We start from the raw sequence: 15,805 nt of genomic DNA on the forward strand, positions 1-15,805 counted from the left end.
AGCCAAATATTTTTCAACCAATTTTTGTAATTGCAGGAGGGCTGCAAGTTTGTGCAAAGCAACTCAAATTTATCAGCTGCTGGAAAACTGAATCAGAACAAGTCTCAATGAGGCTAAACAGAATTCAAACGTGGAATCGCTGCAGGTTCAGCGCACAAGGCACAACAGCTGTGTTGACATCCCTGTCAAATTGTCAGTGCTTACTTTCTGTACAAACTGAAGTGAATTCATTGTATAAATGTTTTATCTTTTAATCAATTTATTAGGTAAATGGCACATCAAAAAAGTGTTCACCTTTAACATTTTTTTTTTTTTTTTTTTTTGCTTGGTTTAATTTGGATTTTTTAGTAAAGCTTACTTGAACACAAATAACATAGAGGAGAAGAGAAAGAATAATATATTCATTTCCTTCCCTTGTTTTAAATAAATACTGATTTAAATAATTTTGAGCTTTGGTAACAACTTTCTTCTGCTGTTGGCACATTTTAGAGAAGTATATTATCCCACTAAAAACATCAGAGGAGTGCAGAGAGTGCAGATAGTTACATAAAGTAACTTCTCAATGTGATGTATTTAAATCAGAAGAAATGAACAATGTTGCATTACACTGTCATTAAAAAATAAACATAAAGAATGGTCTAAATCAAGGCTTTGCATAGACCCTCAAATAACTTTTGTCTAAATGAGATATATGCAAAGCCTCGGCACTGAAATCAAAGCCATGGTGATAAACATGGCATTTGAGAGTTGCACCACTTATGAGGCATAAATGTTTCACTTCTCCAAAATATTTGACAGTCTGCTTTAACTGGCGATCAAATAATGTATACTAATGTTAAAGATGCAGGAAGGTGATCCTGGAGTGCCGATTACCCAAGGTAGCATATCTTCCAATGTGCAGGTACAGCAACATTGTACAACAATCCCAATATTGTCCCTGGGAAATAGATAGTAAAAATTGTTACAGCTTTCTCTGCAAAACAATCAACTTTATTTCTCTCAAGATTCTCGTTAGTATGTGTTGTGAATTAGTTCACAGATTATTGTAACAGATGTATTTTCTGCATTGAAAGAATGTAAAAAAATAAATAAGAATAACCAAAAGTTAAGTTATTTTCCAATTTTGGCTTAAATTTTGAAATGTCGTCCATGTCATGAAAAGCATGCCCTATCTTCTTGTTAAAACAGGAATGAGTAAAAATTAGAGCCTCAAAAAGCTTTTATCTATAGACTGTATTGATGTAGCCTACTTGTACTTGATTACGTGCAGTAATCAAGTACATGTTCAACAAATATGTTGAACATGTTAATGTAAAAAAACCAAAACTAAATGTTTGAAATTCCTTCCTTGGTTATTTTTCTGACAGACAGAAAGCTTTGTACCTTGGTCTCGTTTACATCCTGAGTGTCTCTGCTAACCAGTCCTATGGTAACAAATGGACGCTGCACGAGAGCGTCCATTTGTTACTTTTTCTCCCACATGCATATATAATTTTCACTGCGTCTGCTTTTCTCTCGTGAGTGCTATCTACCTGGGTGGCCGCGTGCAAGTGCGTGCCTCTGCATGCTATGCAATTAATTAAAGCACTTCTAAAAAAAAAAACTGTGTGGAGCCCCACGTGCTGCACAGGTTGCGTGCTTCCGCGGATTTTTCTTCAAGGTGCTGGATTAACACATGAAGGTAGTTAGGGGTCAGCCTGCTGAGCTTGTTGTGAGTTTGGAGAGCCCGCTACCTGAACTTGTGAGAAGAGAGAGAGAGAGAGAGAGAGAGAAGAGAAGAGAAGGGAAAGGAAGGGAGGAGGGAAGAAGGCTGTGCGCTCTTCTCCCGGCAGAGTGCGTCCCGCTCATGCACACTCAACAAGACTCACTCTGCTTCCAGGCATTAAGCTAGATTGTCTTCCCCGTTCCTGCTGCTGGATATCGCAGATGAACAGTTTAACGAACGCAGGCAAACTCTTCCCACCCGACAACATTCAGGCTCCAGCGCACAACCCACTCTGTTTTAAATAGTCTGTTTGCTTTGGTCACTTTTTCCCACCCGGTCCTTTTGGATTACGTTAGACCGAGATCACACTGGGCGCGTAACTATGGAAATCATGCAATTGTGGATAAAGTTGGTTTTGTTTTACTGTTGCTGTTTTGGAGCAAGTGCAGATTTCGATGGCAGGTAAGGAACACTTTAATGCAGCGGTGTTCTGGTGAAATTACAATGTTCGACCTTTTGCATGTTTTGCACCTGAACATAGTCAGCAGGTTGTTCCGTGAGGCTTCCAAACTATAATATTAGTTCACAACGTCTCGGCTAAAATATCCAAGGTGTGCTCGAACCGAAGCATCAGTCAAATCCTTCCAAACGTGTTTGCGCGTCTGGGAAGACACGCTGTTTTGTCGGATCCGAAGCAATGTTTACATTCGCAGAAGTCACGCCGAGCGGCTCTTGTCTTGTGCAGAGAGGCTGATTTAAAAAGTTATGAGAGAGAACACAACCCGGTGCTTCATGTTCAAACACGATTTCCACCAAGTGTTTGTGAGAAGACGCCAGGCACCAAAAGAACGCACATTTTAGAGATTCCGATCTGCCTGTGGGTTCATTTGAATTAAAGCTGTTTGCTATTTTTTATAGTCTTTTACTATTTTGCACCATAACACTGCGTTGTGGTACACGTTTCTGCACACCCTTCTCTTAGATTCTTTTTTTGAGAAACTGCTTTGATTGGCAAGGCGTCCAAAGTTCACTTTTGTCTAACAGCTCAAAAGAAGTTACTTGTGTAAAATCAGAACAATACATTACTTCTCACTAACCATATTGAGATGGCTTTATGGAGCTCAGACAATGAGACCGATTGTAATCCATCCAAACAGAGAAAGTTACACAAACAAAACCCTCAGCAAACTCTGTCTCTCACAGATAAGGTCACAAAGTAATTATTTTCCTCTCATGTATGTTGCCTCAGTTTTCATTCCCCATGGTAACCATAAAGTTTAACTTATTTTATTGGGTTTTTTGCAATCTTTGGGGGCGTGCCTCTATCTACAGAAAGACATATATGTCTCTTCTTTGCCAAATTGTTCAACTTCAGTCAGCTCAAATGGAGAGCTTGTAGAAATATAAATTTTGAAGTCTTGCCTCTGATTTTCATTTAGGTGTGGACTTGAAGCATTCCTAAAACATGAATCTTTGATCTAATACATCTAATTGTACATCTGGCTGCATGTGTGCAGTCTTGTTGGAAAGTGAATCTTCACTGTCCAAAGCCCTTCTCAACCTCTGACTGTTTTTTATCTTGTTGGCCCTACTCCCATTCATCCATCTTCCCATCAACTGTGACTGGCTTCCCGTTCAAGAAAAGCATCCAGGTTTGTTAATTCTTTTCAGAGAGTAATTTGTCAGAAACAGAAGCATAAGGGATTTGATATTTAGTTTAAAATACAAGGTACTAAATTGACACAAGACAATTTCCATTTTATTGCTGAAAAAAGATGCGCAGAAATTTAAATTAGGCTTGATTTTCTTATCACATTAAAATAACCAAAAAACTAAGCAAAGCTATCAAAAAACTGGCCTGGCCATTGGCCCTTTCCAAATTAAAAAAAAATGTTTTTGTTCATGTATGTCTGTGTGTAAAAGAAACTTGTGAAAAGCCACCTTATATTTAGTTTTTTTTTTTTATTTTTTATTTCACTTTAAAAATGAAAACCAAATGATAAGTTCTGTCATTATCTTTCAATTTGATGTTTTATCTTTTAAAACAAAAATCAAATACATTTCTTTTATCTTTATTTCTTTTTTGTCGAGAAAATCCATTTAGTAAACCAAGCATGGAATGCATTCCAATAGCATGATGCTGCCACCACTATGTGTCGGTGTGGGGATTGTGGTTTCAGGGTGAAGTGAAATGTTAATTTTATTTTTAATTTTTATTTTTTTCTGGTATAATGTTTTCCATGCTGGCTAAAAATCGGAATTTCCATTTAATCTTATAAGGACAAAGTTTCTTTTTTCACATCATGTGATGAAATGTAAAAAATATGTCCAAGAGAAAGTTAATTATTTTGCCAGCCACAGTATCTCTCTCAGGCGGACTGAACTTCAGAGCAGAATCTTCCCATGTATTCAACGTTTTGCAAATTAGCAAAAAAAAATATTTTGATGAATATTTGAGCTAATTTTGATTTAAATGACTTCAAAGAACCCTGCAAGACATTGTCATTCCACCTATTAAGTTTTTTTTTTTTACATTGGCAGGTGTATATGTCAGTTATTTTTCAAAGCTGAGCTCCGTCAACCCAGTTTCTGCTTCAAATAACTCCTTTTCTGAATAAGCAATTAGGAGATCAAAGGTTTCAGCCAGACAGAAATTTGTGTTTCTGTGTGAGACAGAACGGAGGAGAGAAGAGGGAAATGGGTTAACATTTGCCAATGCATACCTGCATATTACAGATGTTTTTTTAAGGCTATTTCTCTTTCTAATAATCAGAGCTAATATCTGTCTGACAGGGCACATCAGGAGACTTTATTTCATGCGCTGCCTTTGTGAAATAATCATTTATTTCAACCTTCACAGCAGCATATTGTACATTATTAACATTCCTGCTGATGGAGTGGCTTGTCACCATGCTCATAATTTGCCAATTTTTATGGGTATAAACATGCTCAGACTTGAGTCCCTCTCTTCAATATTAATTCATTGAGAAAATATCCCCTGAGAGTGAGTGCAAGCTAGGAAAACATTTATCACCTAGTTCTGCTCACTTATTGCCTTTTAGAGAGCATTCCTAAGAGGCTTATCCATCTGGGCCTGAAGGGTCCTTCACAGGCATCGTTGGTGAGATGGTTCTGCTCTCCCATAGCAGCACACAATATATTTAATATACCTACTGCAGAGTTTCCACAACATGCGACTGTTAGTCCTGGGAAGGGATTAAAACCCATCCAGTTGCATGTCATAACAGAAAATACTTGAAAGTGAAAGGCTGCTTGTACAGTAGAGGATATTCTTCACCACTGATGTCATTAAGTTTCTAAGTCTTGCAGAGCCGAATGGTGCATACCAGACATCCTCTGTCATAATCCAAAGCTTGTGAATGGGTGCCAGGTTACGTAGGGATATCAGATCCACATTTGGGCTTTCAGGCACGGAAGTAAGAAGAAAGTAGAAAGAGCAGAACTTCAGAGTTCCTAAAAAGACATTGAGCACAACAACTCTGTTATTTGGTCCAATTTGCAAATAACTGCTGTTTGTCAAGGTGTATGGCACAATAAAGTACAATATAGAAATTATATTTTTGTGCATTAATATTTAACAAAGATAAACTTCAAATTTGATTTATTTTACATTTGAGAAAAAGGTACACAGAGGTTAATAATGAGATGTTTTTGCCCCCGGTTTTGACATGGCAGCTAGAGAGGCCATGCATGTTTCTTAATGTCTTTGGATAATCTGTTTTCAGGTTGAGGAAATTGTGTATGCTCGTGATGGTGCTCACACAGGCCCTGGGAGAACATCTAATTTGGACACAAAAAGGCCCATCTGGATTTAAACCCAAGATTACCTAGATGCATGGTCCTGGTGCTAACAACTCCACCACAACGAAACCATAAAAACAGAAATATCCCTATTTTTAGAGTCCTTTCTGTGAACTCCGGAGCTGTCCCTACAAAATCAATTAGTTTTTTATCAATCAATTTGTTTTGTTTTTTAAGATTTTGTGGGCTCTAGTGGCCTTTATTTGAAAGTAGTTCGACAGGAAATAGGGTAATGAGAGAGGGGAAAGACATGCGGCAAATATCGGCAGGCCCAGAATCGAACCTGCAACCTCTGCCACGAGGAGTAAGGCCTCAATATGTGGGTCGTGCTTTGCCCCTGCGCCACCACAGCACCCCAATTTGTTCTGTTTGTTTGAGTACCCAGCTCTGACACTGTTACTCTAACAGATGGCTGAAAGGGACACTGCACTCTCCACCACCATCTCAGGGATAACGTAGGAGCTTTGAGGATAATTCTGTTGGTGACAAAACACAGGCTTAAACACAACAGAGTAAAGAAAACTTGTCAGGGTGCCGCTTTCTTGGACTTGCTCCTGTGGTGCTGAGCACCTGCTCCCAGGCACACACTGTCAAAATATTTCACAAAAGAAAATGTGGGGTGTAATTTTCATATTTTGTGCTAAATGCTTCTCTAATTGCTTCACTGCCACAATGGCAAACATTGATTCAGATCCAGTCTTTGTAAACTTAACAATATGAGCATAAATTACCTTAAGACTTGCATTTATTTTTCACCACCTTTAAATTAGGAGGGAAAATGGACGACCTCAGTAGAGCTTAAGGGATTCCTTTACAAAAAATCCATGAATCAAAATATTTAGCTAATATTTCAAATTTGAAAGTATTTATAGTAGTTAGTTAGATTTAGTAGGATTTGCAGGATTTGCGGGCAGTCAACATCAAAGCCTAATGTCTAGGTTGCAGCTAAAGTATGTTTGTTATGACAACCAGTTCTTAAAGGATGTGCGGGCAGTATCTGCAGGAACTTTAGTTCCTGCAGATACTGACATTTTTTTTGTCCGATTATTCAGTTAACAGCCAGAATATTTGATTACTAAAATAATTAACTGCAGCTGTAGACCACAGAAGTCACTGAAAGGAAGAAACGGAGAGAAAAACCAGAGAAACAGGCATTGACAACATGTGTAACTTGATTAAACAATTTTACTCGATTGTAAATCTCACAAACTTAATCACGAAGAATTTCTTTATCCTCTTCCATTTCATCCTCAGTTTTTTGGCCTTTGTAACTCTAATATGCCAGTTGTTGGAACCACTAGTGGAGCTTTAGGCTGATAGTAAAATACATGCGCTGAGGTAAATCTTGCCCTGGGTCACTATAGGCTGCAAGTGCCTTTCATACTCCTGGTGCATAATAATTGGTTTGAAGAAAAACAATGTAGCCATTCCTTTAGTCAGGGCTCTCAAACTCCAGTCCTCAAGGGCCGGTGTCCTGCAACACTTTGACTGCTGCACCACCTGAATAGAATAATTAGGTCATTAGCAAAGCTCTGGAGAACTGATCTACACAAGGAGGAGGTAATTAAGCCATTTCATTCCAGTGTTTTTTAGACCATCTAAAAACTGCAGGTCAGCTGCCGTCGAGGACTGGAGTTTGACACCTGTGCTTTAGTTGTACAAAATCTCACAGTAGTTCAGAATGTAAATTCGAAGCATTTTTGTCGCTGTGGCTGTTCGTTGATCCCAGACAGCTTGCTGTTCTACAAGGACACTTTGAAGGAACCTGAGAATAAGCTGTTGTCAGTTGAAGATCAAATTTGAACTGTGTGTGTGTGTGTATGGATTAGTTGATATTAAATTGTCTGATTGCAGGTATACTTAAACAAATAAAAAGATTTTTGTGGCTTAACTGCAAAAAGCTGAATACAATATAGGGAGTATCAGACTGTAAGAAATGTCACAAGTGCTTTGGTGGAAAAAAAAATCAGTCTGAGTAAAAAGCACATCCTTTAAGAACTGGTTGTCATAACAAACATACTTTAGCTGCAACCTAGACATTAGGCTTTGATGTTGACAGTATTTAACTCTTGCACTCAGTGGAATTTATGTTGGTGAAACATGACAAGGTATTTGTTTTGTCATTATTTCAGTATGAGGCTCGAAATAAGCTGTGGATTGAACTCAAATAGCTCCTTTTTTTCCATTAGAAGTGCCAACAAAGAATTAAAATACAGTATTACTCTACCCAGCCAGATTTTCACTCAACAAATATTCACCCTTGTACAGAAAATTCATTATATATGTCATCATATTTCTCACCTTAATATAAATCTTTTGCCCCATAATTGTCGTGCAGCCCCGTGGTGCTTTGTGTTAATGTGATGGTCTTGGCCGTGTGTGTGCAGAGTTGGCAGGGCATTCAGCAGAGGTGGTTAATTAAAAATAGTGTGACGCATTAACAACTCCTGCAAGCCTTCAGCTCAGCTCGGCAGGTTGAAGTGAGTCTCTACTGTGGCAGACAATGTTCGTGGATGTCCACGAGAACAAACCAGTCAGCTACTCTTTTCATGCTTCAGGGCATGCCATGGTTGGATTAGACATTGATTAGGTCATCATCACACTGAATACTGACTGTATACTTTTATGGTTGTGATTATCAAGCCCCTTTCTTTTCTGTAAGCAATGCACTAACAACTGTTTACTGTCTAAAATGAAAGATTGGCCTGCTGTGTGTTTCTTAGTAATACAATGGAAGGACAATAGCATCCACATTATTACCAGCCTCTCAGGAAAGACGCTTTTCTTTTTGACTGTACTTGAGAGGAGGTGTTACGCATCATGCGTGAAGGGTAATAATTATCTGCTTGAGTTCCCTCAAGGCTTTAGTCCAATTTTGGATCATTATTCAGGCCTTCAGAGTAATAAATGCAGGTATTATACTAGTGTCAAATTGATATGCCGGTTTTTTTATTCAGTCGACTATCACAGAGGACAAGCTGTTCTTCTTTAACGTGCAGTGTCCACCCACAGTTCCCTCTACTGACTTTGATTAGTTCTTACCTTTTCATCTGTAAAAGGTCAAGTAAGGACCCAGTTTGACATACCAGAACTGTATCAGACGAAACAATTGGAATCCAGTAAAGTACACGAAGCCATCGGTTTGTCAGATGGGAGCATAAAACATGATGCCATATTCATTTGTAATTAAGTAGAGACCATCAGAGGGAAACATTTGAGTCGATAATCAACATCTCATCTCTGCTCTCATGCCTATGTAGGAGTGGAGACAATGCTCCTTTTATTTGATCTGCATTGTTTAATCACAGATGTATGTTTTAGTGTCATCTTGATTGTATACTGACCTCACTGACCTCAATATCGCTTTGTAGTCAAATACAAATGTTCAGCAACTGATGGTTATCTTCATTGGTGCTTTAGTTTTTTATGGTTTCTGACAAAACAAATAGAATTAAAGCTGCAAGCAGCCTCGTGCGGCCCTCGCAGCAAGCGCTGCTCCGGCTCACCGGCCACCGCGGAGTTCCAGCCGCCGCGGAAGCTCTCGCGCCGTTTCCAGAGCCGGCGCCCGCTCGCCGCAGCGGGAGCCGTCGCGAACCTTCCCCGCCCGATCGCCCGCCAGACGACACACGTGAATGCGTTCGGCAGCGCTCCCCGACGACTCACAAAAAATCTGACGCAGATCGGTCCATTTACGGCGGAGATATAGCTGATGGATTAACCTAGGGGGCGCAGTGGAGTCAAATTACATTTCAAAACATTTGAGCTCTTTAAAGGTTACCACAGGTCTTACATTTCAAGTTTGGTTCCAATCGGATCATCCATGTGTGATTTAAAGACAATCGTATGAATATGGCGAGGGTCTGACATTTGCAATTTGGCCACGCCCACACTGTTCAGCCAGCATTGACAGATGTCATCTAAAAGTTGCAGGACAGCGGCCCTTGAGGACTGGAGTTTGACACCCCTGCTGTAAGAAGATGGTTGGATAAATAATTTTAATATTAAATAATATGATTTCTACAATAGCTTCCAAATCGTGTGGCCCATTAACTCAAAATCAAGGTGAAATTGTTCTACTAGAGTATAGATGAAGCACATTCATCTTTATTACATTTGACCCCTTTAACTAATTTTGTATTTAAAAATATACTCTATATAAAAAAAAATTCATAAAATGTATTACCTCACATTATCATCACATTTGTTAGCTGTAATGTTCAATTACATAAAATTGGAGGACAGGATCAATTTCATTACATGTTCACTTCTTACCTGAAATATGTTAAATACAACAAATATTTACTTTAAGTGTGACAGTTTAACCTTAGTGATGTCATCATTTGACCACATGACGATTAATCACTGAAAGTTTGGTTCCTCTGAGCTCCGTCTACTGTGAAAATCACATTGAGCTTTGCCAATTCTTAATTGTAAGCTATTTTATAATGGTAACATCAACAATGTGTATCCACTGATAAGGTTGAACTGAAGAGGAGATTGTCCAAAAAATAAAAACGTGAGTAATTTATGTGGTCCACTGCTGTGTGGAAAACTCTAAGAATTACTTTAAAGCCCCACACCCCACGCCCCGCCTCCAGGTTCTGCGTTCTGACCCTGCGTTTAATATCATAGCTCAGCTCCTCCTGCTCATATTTGTGACACTTATCTCAATATTAATAATTATAGTGCCGTTAAGTTTCCATTATAATTCTTAGCAACTACGGACACGTTCATTCGTGGCTGTTTTCACCTTTTTGGACCAGTTTATTTTATTGTCTAATAAATAAAATTCACTTCCTGTCAACACCTTTGAGGTAATATCGTTTAATAGGTTTGCCAGGCAAACTTTTAACTGTAAGGATATTTTGAAAGTACTAAACTCCACAGCTTTGAGTGTGCAGCCCATGTACGGTTCAAACAAAATAATGTGGCTTCCATTAAATGAGCAAGAAATTGTTTAGCATATCAGACTCACCAGAATCCACATCTCTGCAGCAAACACGTTGATAAGTTGGAATGCAACAACAGGACATCTCACCGCTAATACCCATGACATCTGTCTCCTATTCGTTAGGTCCGACAGCTTAGCTACGTTAGCTTGACTGTCAACCGTCATATTCACTTCTTCGGGGGGGGAACGGGGATTGCGTGCGTGCGCGCGTTATAAAGATCGAACTGCACACATATCATGACGGCTTGATTGATCGTGAATGTTATCCGTGGAGGCTATTTTTATCCCAACGAGCCAGACATTGCTACGTATATGTGGGCGGCGGAGGGGGAGGAGGGGTGGGGGCGTGCGAAAACCGAACTGAGAAATCAGATTTAAGCTTTGGCATGCGCTACGTACAAGATGTTTTGAAACAATGTTTCCACAATTTTCTTAATTATAAAGATGATTCAAAAATAAAAATATCAGAAATTCTTCTTTTCTTTTTTACTTCAGGAAAATTAATAAGCAGCCGCAGCTGCAGGCGCTGCTCTCCGTTAAATCATGCATGCTTGATTGCACTTCGATAGCTTAGCTGCGTTAGCTTGACTGTCAACCGTCATATTCAGTTCTCTAGTGCTAATAAGTGATATAAGCAAATATAGGAGATGGAAATGTATACTTACATAATAAAAACGCACATGCAGGACGGGATTAAGGAAGGCTTGATCGTTAATGTTATCCGTGGAGGCTATTTTTATCCCAACGAGCCAGCAGAAGTATCGAAAACAACGTAACTGTGGAACTACAAAATACACAGATGCATCTTTGGGAATTGCAGTGGTAAAAATGTACACATAGTCATGTATGGCGTGATAGTGACACCAAGTGGTTAATATCGCCATTACAGCACCTCTCTCATACTGTGTAATTCTCGCCTTATTCATGTGTGGAGTAACAGTGACACCAAGAGGACTTAATGGGAATAACATATTTTTTTTCTAAAGAATCTAAAATTACAGAAAATCCGTTGAATTTAGAATATGGCTCCCAGAGACTTTTTTGTTCGTCCTGAAAAGATACACATATGTACCAAGTTTGGTAATTCTAGGTTAAAGCATGTCTTGGGGCTGATCATTTAAAATTTTCTAGCAGCGCCATAAATACATTAGGCCACGCCCACCAAATTTTATTATGGATTTCTTTCAGTGGATAAGGATCCATCCTAGTGAGTTTGGAACAGCTTTGCCCAAAACTGTGGAATTCAGAGCCAAACGAATGACAGCGGCGTTAGAGGTCACTTCGGCACGCCGCCACGCCCACCTGCTCCATCTAAGCCGGTCGGGGCTGGAATCCAAAATACACCAGCATGTCTTCTGTTTCTGGAAAAACTTTCAAGTTGATTAGGTCAAAGGTGTAAGATAGCGACCGTTCCCAGTAAAACATGACACTTCCTGTTCTCAGGGGGCGTGGCCTGAGTGATGTCATCATTTGACCACAGGGTCTTTTAGGTCAACCCATGATGATCAATCACTGAAAGTTTGGTTCCTCTGAGAGTTTTACTGTAGGAGTTATAAGAGTTTTATGTTTCATGGCGAATAGTCAAAGTTTGACACATAGCCACGCCCACATACTTTGAAGTACGACAATTCCTTTGATAACTTTTCACCTTTGATGCCTCACGTGTGTGCTGAGCGATTTTGAAGTCTGTATCTGAAAAACTGTAGGAGAAGTTCGATCAAATCTGAAGGCTGTAAACATCAAAAATGGGGTCAATTTTGGAACTTTATTCCAAAATGGCCGACTTCCTGTTGGGTTGAGACCATGGCTCCAAGAGACTTTTTTGTACGTCCTGACAAGATACAAATGTGTGCCAAGTTTCATAATTCTAGGTTAAACCATAGCTTGGGGCTGATCATTTAAAATTTTCTAGGGGGCGCTATAGAGAAATTAGGCCACGCCCACCAAATTTTATTATGGATTCCCGTCTTGGGGTGGATAAAGATCCATCCTAGTGAGTTTGGAGCACCTTGCCCCAAAATTGTGAAATTCAGAGCCAAACGTATGACAGCGGCGTTAGAGGTCACTTCGCCACGCCGCCACGCCCACCTGCTCCATCAAAGCCGGTCGGGGCTGGAATCTTCAATACAGCAACATGTTTCCTGTCTGTTAACACAGTTTCATGTTGATTAGGTCAAAGGTGTAATATAGGGACCGTTCCCAGTAAAATATGACACTTCCTGTTCTCAGGGGGCGTGGCCTTAGTGATGTCATCATTTGACCCCAGGGTATTTTAGGTCAACCCATTATGCTCAATCACTGAAAGTTTGGTTCCTCTGAGACTTTTAGTGTAGGAGTTATAACTGTTTAGAGTTTCGTGGCGAGTCGGTGAACTTTGACCCCTGCTAACCCCCCTTCAGCATACTCAAAAAGTCACCGTTTTGATAACTTTTAATCGGCCATGCCTTATGATCAGACTGACCGAGTTTGAAGCCGATCAATCGAAATCCCTAGGAGGAGTTCGATCAAATACGAAGGCTGTAAACGGCAAAAATCGGGTCAAAATGTGACCTTCGATCCAAAATGGCCGACTTCCTGTGATACTTGCACTATGACTATAATTGTAAATTCTGAGCGTCTTGGGGAGCTCTACAACTGTACCAAATTTCAAGTCTCTACGACAAAGTAAGTGAATAGAAAAGGGTCTTTTGAAAATTGCTAGGTGGCGCTGTTGAGTCATTTTTTGTGCGATTTTTGCAACGACCTTAAAATTCAAAATTTTTCACCAGTCTCTATGCTTCCGCCAAGTTTGGTGAGTTTTTGAATATGATAAGTCCCCCAAAGAGGCCCCTCTTTTGGGGGGCAGAATAATAAGAAGAAGAAGAAGAATAATAAACAGTACAAAAACAATAGGCCTTCGCAGCGCTTTGCTGCTCGGGCCTAAAAAGTGGAAGCAAACATCTGGATTTAATGCTTAGTAAAAAAATAACAGTTTGAAAATATAGAATTAAATATAAAATAATAATCCATGATCCATGGCAGCAAATCATTGTTACTGCAGTATAATGTATGTTTAAATTATGAAAAATCAATATCAGAACTAGAAACCGTGTAATAAAGGTAGCTTTCTGCTGGGACTCATAAGATGCGATAATTATGGAAAGGGAAAATGAGGTTAGCAGCTTGTCCAGGAAGAAGTGTGTCTCATTTGCAGTATATCTTCACGCCTAATATCTGAGCATATTCCAATTGCTGTCAATCTTATTTACACCCATGAATGAATACTTGAGACCTTTCAAACACCTTTAGTGACAGCTAGCCTACACAGCATATTCACAGCAAACCAAACATTTTTTTTTACAGCATGAGTGGGACCTTCCTGTTTGAATTTAATATTTCTTCTCATTTGCTTGCCTTTCTCTTATTTCATCTCCTTTTCAATGTTCTCCTCTCCTCAGTCTGTTTGACTGGCTAGCTTCTTTCTTGCCAGGCATCGGGCAAACATTTTCTCTGTATCTGCCACTCTCACTTAGTATCCATCTGGTTTTTTTTATCTCTCCTGACGTGATTGGCAGCAGGAACAAGCATTAGCATTTCCTCATCTTGGCATGGAGACACAAACGGGCACGCATAGCTGCAAAGGATGTGCCTTGAATACTGAACAAAACCCCAAACTTTCTCTCAGGGGTGTACATAAATAAATCTTCTGTGCTTAGCAGATTTTTATATATTTTTAAAGGATTAAATTGGATATTGATTGGTTTCATTTCCTTTACTTGATGAAAATCACAAAAATGTTCCAGATGTTATTAAAGGTTAATCAGTACTCCTAATTTGAAAAGAAAAAAATCTTACTGTTATTTTTAGCATGACTGGTAAAATCTCATCTCAGCTCTCATAGTGAGAAGCTTGGATTTTCTTCAACATCCTTAAAAGGACTCATTCCTTTCTCTCTTCATGGTGTAGATAAAAAGGTAATCCACTTGTAGTATCTGCCAGAAAGCTATTTTCCAACTCTGAGCTGGACAGAGTATTCTGTAACACAAAAAAAAAAAGAAAAAAAAATCCAGCCATCATAACTCTGAAAGAAATAGGCTATCACCCATTTCTGTATAAACTAACTCCAGCACATCCTATCTGTGGCATTAAAGATTTCCTCAGCTGTCATAAAAAGGGCAATGGAGAGAAATATTGCATTTTCAAGGACAGTCAGAATAGCTCATAATCTAGATCTCTAAAGTGATGTGCTTCATGTATGCAAGTGTTGGTGCTGCAGCTAAATTCCAGTAGAGTCTGGCAAGCTTTCAGAACACACCTCGAGTCTGCTGTCACACAAACTCACATGATTCGATGTGCTGAAACATCTGCTGGCAGGGAGCAAATAATAATCTGCCATATTCAAGCAGTGGAAAATTGTGTTACTACTCTACATTATATCCATTTAATATATAATTTAATCTATATCTATATAGTTGAAACCTGAAGTGTACATACACTATATAAAATGACATGCAAAATTGCTTATACACATACCCTTATATAGTGAAATAGATAGATATACCTATATAAGGCTATTTGTAGATTTTGATTAGACATTTTTAAACTCATTCTTTCTTGAACTTTGCAAATTAAAATGTTCTCAGATTTTATTTAAAAGGTATTGAGTTTACATGACATTTAAGCTGAAAGAAATTGAGATGAAAAAATTGATTTTGATCTAACTGCAGTTCTACCATTTTACCCTAAGGGGGGTAAAATGGTACCCCCCTTTACAAAGTGGTGCAATCTCCTTTAGTTCTTGCAACTGTTTAGGTCCTGCTATAAGCTTTATTTCTGAACTGGAAAGAACAGAGTGGGGTTTCAAAAATATTTGTTTTTATTACATTATATACAGATACGTACAATGAGTACAACAGCTAAATACTTTAAATGTAATGGGGGGGAATAAAGAAGTGAATGATACTCCAGGAATTCCTCGAAGTTTCAGCTTTGCAGCCAAGAATGACAAACCACTTGCGTACTTAAAATTATTCCTATATAGAGGTTTCATAAAATACACTACATTTCATCTATAAACTGCACAACCATTCATGATAATTTTTTATGCTGTTCCAGGGAAACAGCACAGGTTTTATGTGAGTTTTGAAGTGTCTGTGAATAGATAATAAGAGCTTGATAGTTCCTTTTCATAACTTACTGAAAATTGATTGTGTCATCCAGTCACAGGTGGCCGCGGCAGATGGCATCATCCAATGGCCTGTGCCGATATGGGGGCAGGATGGACTGCTGCTGGGGATGGACGCGCCGCTCCTGGGGTCACTGCCAGCGTGAGTGCCAACATTTTTGCT

The 15,805-nt window shown here is 39.1% G+C and overlaps 1 protein-coding gene across 6 annotated transcripts in view; it reads left to right on the forward strand.

Moving 5' to 3' along the window:
• The first annotated feature begins 1,770 nt into the window (after window positions 1-1,770).
• npnta (nephronectin a) overlaps window positions 1,771-15,805 on the forward strand; it is a 63,913-nt gene continuing 49,878 nt past the window's right edge. For 2 of the 6 annotated variants that reach the window (XM_044113183.1, XM_044113186.1), the window contains exons 1-3: window positions 1,819-2,167; window positions 3,346-3,357; window positions 15,678-15,784. In XM_044113183.1, coding sequence (XP_043969118.1) covers window positions 2,088-2,167; window positions 3,346-3,357; window positions 15,678-15,784 — 199 coding nt within the window. In that variant the 5' untranslated portion in view covers window positions 1,819-2,087. Of the gene's footprint in view, window positions 2,168-3,345; window positions 3,358-15,677; window positions 15,785-15,805 lie in introns of all 6 variants that reach the window. The other 4 variants (XM_044113185.1, XM_044113181.1, XM_044113184.1 and 1 more) reach the window with 4 other exon arrangements.

The sequence above is a fragment of the Gambusia affinis genome, linkage group LG04, assembly GCF_019740435.1.
Source record: "Gambusia affinis linkage group LG04, SWU_Gaff_1.0, whole genome shotgun sequence".
Taxonomy (NCBI): Eukaryota; Metazoa; Chordata; class Actinopteri; order Cyprinodontiformes; family Poeciliidae; genus Gambusia; species Gambusia affinis.